Here is a 6,481-nt window from a genome sequence, read left to right as displayed (position 1 = left end):
CTGACTTCAGCAAGAGTCCGCAACCAAAAAGGAAAGGCACAAAACAGGCACGACTTAGACCCCTCAAAGGAGGCAGGAGGAATCACGACAAAGGGAGGTCGAACCATCCGCGACCAGGAGACCTAGGAAGGAAGGCGCCACACCAACTAAAGCCGAGTATAAGTACCTACACATCAATATTAGCAGGAGAAAATTTCTACCCTGACATCGAGGATGCCGAAGACAATGACCTAGTTCTAGACCAAGATTAGGTCTCATCTTGCACACCCCATATCGTCCACCAAATATCCCAACGACTTTGTGTACAAGTCACTGGACTCCCTCATTGTACTTGTTGATATCTATAATTTCATACGAAGTAGGATTAGGGTTGTTACTCGCATCACAGAGGCCTGAACCTGGGTAAAATCTTCTCTATGTACGTCTAATAACTTGATGTTACGTTCCATTGTCACACAAATCCACTAACGTAATTGGGCCGTTGTTTGGTTACCTTGCAAATTAACGTCGTCTGGACGATTTAAAAGCATCTTCTAATATTTCCAATTGCGATTATAATGTGGATTAGAAGGTGGATCTTATGCATAGAGGGGCTATAGAAATGAAGGCCTCCTTACCGATGAAGTGGAACAAACAACCTCCTTCCTAATGAAGTGGAACAAACAATTCTCTTCCCGATGTCTTCTCTCCTCCTTAAATAACTCAACCCCTCTGGACTAGGGTTTCAGGAGTCTTGTGAATTAGAGTGGCTCAGGGTCCCCTCATGAAAGCTCCTTGGTTTGACTCGAGGGAGTGGAACCTGTCTAGTACAATCACTCGTACGACCGAGTGCAGTCGTACCGATGCACGTCTTGTGTGATGGATTGGATGCTAGTGACGATCCACATATGGAAAATCCTCCATTTTCATAATGGGTCATGAATTTGTGTCCATTTCCCTCTTTTGTCCACCAGATCAGCAACATATGCCAGACCAAGGGGATTTACACATCTTGCATTTAAATAACGATTACTATGCATCTTTAAGTGATACTTCTAAGAAAGACCTTAGTTATATCAATATTAATTTTTGTAAAATTTGAGTGTAAAATACATCCATCAATCATCAAAACAACAAACATTGAACAGTTGGTGGCCATGGCTGGTTGGACTGAGAGGGACATGTGCTACACCTCCGCTGCCACCGGACGAGCTCACAGCTGCCCCATGGATGAATGATCCGCAGCCGTACCCAGCTAGGCCAAGAAGGCCGTGGTTGTCACCTTCTATGCTACCTAAGCTACTCACTTTGGCATGCAATCGAAGGAATCACATCCACGACCACCCAGATTGAGATGGGAAAGATATCCACCTATGCGCTCAACCAGACTATATCATCGATGGGCCACCATCCGCCATGAGTGACACCCGCTAAACGTAGTCGGCATCGCCCAAGTCCAACCACGTCTACTCTGGGGATGTCACCTTCGGCTCATTAGCAATAACGCTTCGAAACTACTCTGGGGATGTCACCTTCGGCTCATTAGCAATAACGCTTCGAAAACCACCCACGTGCACGTCGCATGCGTCGTCTAATTGACAATATGATGGTTGATTTAGATCAAAAGAAGGCATTGATAATGGAAATGAAAGTAGACAAATACAAAATTATGAACCGCAAAAGAAGGGATACTTATAAAGATTTGGGATTTTTGCAAGCCCGACGCCATGGATGAAATTTTTGTAATGGTGCCATGAATCCAATTCTTAGTGAAAAAATTGGTGATCCACGAGAGCTTAATTGCCAGTGCATGAGGAGGGGATCACACGTTTAATGGTTGTATGATTGCCACCCATGCAAGGGAGGTGGACAGATGAAATACAGGGCACACTAAATCGATCTATTAATTCCCATGCATGTGAGAGAGCGGGAGCGATATCCGAGGGATATTGTTGCAAAAGATTTTCCAGAGTAATTGCGAGTAAAGGGTATTAACGACTTGAGGTTGCCCTATTTCAAAACTCCCCTCTAATCTCGTGCTCGCTCCTTGGTTACGATAAAATAGCCGTCCGGTCTTAGATACCCGAACGAAAGGAGTACAATTTGTGTACGGACCTGATTGCTCCCACATGTTATTTTTCTTTTTCTTAGACAAGGGAAATGCACTCATATTAGTTAAGACATACAAATCTGATTGCTCCAGATTTGCAAATATAAATTGATTATAAGTTATTATATTAGATCCGATACGATCTAAAACCTGGTTAATATGTAAACAATCTTGAAATATTTACATGCAAAAATGTTGAAAACTGTATTTGTAAAAATAATGTTTGTTCAATGACCTAGACAACTTGATGTATTCCCTCCAATTCATATTAATTGACGCCCTTTAGTGCTCTCTCCATTCTAAAATAAGCGTTTCAATTTCAACTTTGTATTAACTTTGAAGTTGAGAAACTTATTTTAGTAGCGACGGAGTACATAGTTCAAGAGACACATACTTCGTAAAGATAAAGGGAGTATAATGATACATCGGAGAGAGTAGTAATTTTTTCTAAGATGATTATACTTCTAGTGACCCGCAAAAGAATTACTTCTACTGAACTTTATTTTTTTTCCTACTAATATACTCGTAGATCTGGAACCTCCTGAAAACTTCAGAAGAGACGGCGGATTTCATCGTCTTGCCACCACGGATCCTCTACTCCACCACGATCTCGCCGCGACGATCTTCCGTCCACGTGGCCCCGCCGCAGAGAATCCCGTGCGCGTGCCGGCCGCCATTATTTTCTCCGACGTTAGGGTTAAAAGATTGCCCAGCTCAGCTGCCGCCTCCGTCAGTCAGCTGGTCAGAGCCCACCCCTGCCTGCTGCCCCCGCCCATGGCATTTCAGATCAGTCAAAACAGGAACCGATAGGAGGGTAGGCGGCCGCAAATTATCTTCTCCTCTCCTCTCCCACGCGGTCTCCTCCTCGCGGTCGCCGCTCGGGTCAGGCTGGTATCCCCCCTAAGCCAGCCGCCGGTCTCGCCGGCCTTCGCGGACCCAGCGCATTGCCGCCCCCGCTTTAAACTAGCCCCTTAATAAGCTGCCGTCTGCAGCGTCTCCTGCCGTCCTCCGAGCAGGGGCAGCACGAGGAAGTCCTCCCCTTTCTCCCGCTGCCACTTGGACGGCGAGCTGCTGGAGCTTTTCTACCTCCGGCCTGGTAAGATCCGACTTGGTTTGTCAGATTCTTCAGACAAAAACGCTTTCTTGGGGCCCCAGCTTCGCGGAACCGCATCCAGGACTGCGCATTTGCGGTTCTTGGCGGCGGCGCTGGCGCCGGTGCCCTCCCCTTAGGATTATGCTGCGTTTGGGCTCAAGATTTGGGGGGTTTCACCAGTTTTATCTCCGTCACCGATTTGGTACTACTAGTTTTAACTGTCCGGGTGTTTGCAGCGGAAGGATTCAAACAGTGGACGGGCTACGGCAGCAAAGATTTGGAGAGCTGGGGGAGCGCACTGGGATGACGTTTGCTGTCTCCGACGAGCTGCTGGGCACATTCGTGCCGATTGCGGTGTACTGGCTCTATTCGGGGCTGTACATCTTGATGGACAGGATGGAGATCGACGACTACCGGCTCCACCCCAAAGGGGAGGAGGAGGTGAAGAACGTCGTCTCCAAGTGGACGGTCGTCAAGGGCGTCCTCGTGCAGCAGGGGTTTCAGATTGCCGTCTCACTACTCCTGTTCACGGTAAATAATCCTCTTGACATTATCATCTTGCCATGGAAAGCTTGTTGATGTTGTTGAAGCCATGGTAGACTGATTCGATGTGCTGGTTTAGCTTCATAGGATGTCCACATACAGGGTGGTTAGAAAGATTATTGATCTATTTGGGTTAATATTCAGTTTAAATCAGCCATGAGACAGTGAACAATTTTGAAACATAGGCTTTGATTAAGTCTTTGACAGTTTCTGAATGATGGTTAAACCAGCGAGTTCAAACCTTTCTGTTGAAAATAACAAGCAAGTTCAGACCCTTCTACGGAATAGCTTGCTGTTGGCAGTTTTAGCATGAAAAATAGCTGAGTAGCAAACAGTCTAGTGTTGATATGGAGATTGAAAGCGAGTCTTAGATTAATTATGGACCACGAGGATGTAGTGCTGTTTTTGTCGATTGAATATGTATTAACTGTTAGCTCTCTTGTCAAGAGTCACAATGGTCGTATTCACATTGGGGAATTTATTTGAAGGCAGTAAAGTTGCTTCCCATGATTTTATTGGTTGAAGTAGATCTTGAAAGACTTGAAACCAGTGTATGTTGTTGATTTAAAACTAAGGCTTAGATTTATTTTCCGGTCATTTTGCTGTTTGTTTTGTACTCCCTCCGTTCCTAAATGTAAGTCTTTTTAGAGATTCCACTACAAACTACATACGGATGTATATAGACATATTTTAGAGTGTAGATTCACTCATTTTGCTCCGTATGTAGTCCATAGTGGAATCTCTAAAAAGACTTATACTCCCTCCGTTTCAGAATATAAGGTGTATTAGTTTCCATGCAAGTCAACCGTTTGAAAGTTTGACCAAGATTATAGAACAAACTAGAAACATCTACAATACCTAATAGATAAAATATGAAACTACCTTTCATGATCGATCAAATGATATAAATTTCATATTGTGGATATTCACATATTTTTTTCAAAACTTGGTCAAACTTGCACTCGTTTGACTTTTGAAAAAACAAATACACCTTATATAAAGGAACGGAGGGAGTATTTAGGAACGGAGGGAGTAGATGGATTAGTGAACTATGCACCTAGGCCTGGCTTGTTTCAAACATTTTAGTTCTTCATTTAATGAATTCCAGAACTTCTGGTCGTGCTTTCCAAAAGGAAGTTGAGTCTTAAATAGTACGGATATATCTCCATTATCAGTGGAAGTTATTTTTCTCTCTTTGAACAAAGTCTGGCTTTTAACACTGATTTTAGAATTACCTGATGAAATTTCATACGCGGGTACTGTACTAAGTCTGCAATGTGCTAAAATGCAGATAATTGGTGATGACAGTGGTACCGTGAGAAAGCAGCCTCCCGCCCTGGTGATAGCACTGCAATTTATCATCGCAATGTTTGTTATGGACACATGGCAGTACTTCATGCACAGATACATGCACATCAACAAGTTCTTGTACAAGCATATCCACTCGAAGCATCACACTCTTGTGGTTCCATACGCGTTTGGCGCTCTTTACAACCATCCCCTCGAGGGCCTCATTTTGGACACGATTGGTGGCGCCCTCTCGTTCCTCGTCGCCGGAATGACTCCTAGGACGTCCATATTCTTCTTCTCATTCGCAACCATCAAGACCGTCGACGATCACTGCGGCCTGTGGCTTCCTGGGAATATCCTCCACATGCTGTTCAGCAACAACAGCGCTTACCATGACATCCACCACCAGCTCTACGGCAACAAGTACAACTTCTCGCAGCCGTTCTTCGTCATGTGGGACAAGATCCTCGGGACCTACATGCCATACACTCTGGAGGAACGCAAGGGAGGAGGTTTGGAGGCGCGCCCTGTTAATCTCGGCCTCGCAGCGCAGAGCAAGTCTGACTAAGTGGTTCGCTTTCTCCCAGTCTTCACTTACCCGGTGAAGAATGCTCTACCTGATCTTTTCTAACTACATTTGTGTTGTAGAATTCTTTTCCTGTCCATATAGATAAAGCATCTTGCTGGAATGCCGTTGTGTACCAAGGTATAGCAAATAAAACACTGTGTAAAGATGATCCACTCTGATTTGCTCATGTGGGTTGTGTGTGAGCCTCATGCTGATGGCCAAAGTGAGCTGGTATTATTAGCACTACATACATTATGCAGCAGTGCGTTGGCCCTCCCATTCTTAAAGCTTCTCTGTGCTGTCATGGACATTGTCTCTCTGACTAATGCTGATTCCTGATGCTTGAGCTCTTTTAGATTTTAAAAGGAGCTGTTGTTAATTTCTGTATGGACCAGGCTGTCTGATGGACAGTGCCAGCCTGAAAAAACGTGGTTAGGTTGTCTGCAAGGCTAGCATTTGGCAGCCATGAGCACACAGAGGTGACCTAAAAGAAGCAGAAAACCCACAGGAAAAAACAGCCTCCAAACTACTTCAGGGCACACACAGCAGTTTCTACTGCGGGCATGTGTATCTATGATATTTTTATATTTGAATAACTGCACGCATGTGCTTAGTCAAATGAGTGCCATGTGCATTCAGTATTCCTTTGCTATTTCAGGTTGCTTGTTGGAGAGTAATAACAAATCTGGTTCCCCGTATTCTCGAGTGTACCGTTCAGTCACAAAAGAGTGCTGTTTTAGGTATACGTCAGTTAACATTTCTGAAGTCTTGCAAGTTGTAATCGATGTATATTTACAAATATTCAGGTGGTGATTTTCGTGCTTGTATTGGTCATTGGTGGGTGCAATACTGAGCAATATAAACACACACAAGTGCACCTTGAAAAAAGATTATCTGT

The 6,481-nt window shown here is 44.4% G+C and overlaps 1 protein-coding gene across 1 annotated transcript; it reads left to right on the top strand.

The window, feature by feature from the left end:
- Positions 1-2,832: 2,832 nt before the first annotated feature.
- On the top strand, positions 2,833-5,887 carry LOC119338180 (sphinganine C4-monooxygenase 1-like). Its single transcript, XM_037610488.1, has 3 exons — positions 2,833-3,185; positions 3,419-3,713; positions 5,017-5,887. The coding sequence occupies exons 2-3, from the start codon at positions 3,486-3,488 to the stop codon at positions 5,581-5,583; spliced, it is 795 nt and encodes a 264-aa protein (XP_037466385.1). The 5' UTR covers positions 2,833-3,185; positions 3,419-3,485; the 3' UTR covers positions 5,584-5,887.
- The last annotated feature ends 594 nt before the right edge of the window (positions 5,888-6,481 follow it).

This window comes from Triticum dicoccoides, chromosome 7B, assembly GCF_002162155.2.
Source record: "Triticum dicoccoides isolate Atlit2015 ecotype Zavitan chromosome 7B, WEW_v2.0, whole genome shotgun sequence".
Classification (NCBI taxonomy): domain Eukaryota; kingdom Viridiplantae; phylum Streptophyta; class Magnoliopsida; order Poales; family Poaceae; genus Triticum; species Triticum dicoccoides.
The sequence above is the reverse complement of the archived record's forward strand: the minus strand, read 5'-3'. Positions and strand labels throughout refer to the sequence as shown.

Coding starts and splice junctions, on each gene's coding strand:
- LOC119338180 (XM_037610488.1), top strand. CDS start 3,486: ATGACGTTTGCTGTCTCCGACGAGCTGCTGGGCACATTCGTGCCGATT. Junction 3,714..5,016: donor TCTCACTACTCCTGTTCACG/GTAAATAATCCT, acceptor GCTAAAATGCAG/ATAATTGGTGATGACAGTGG.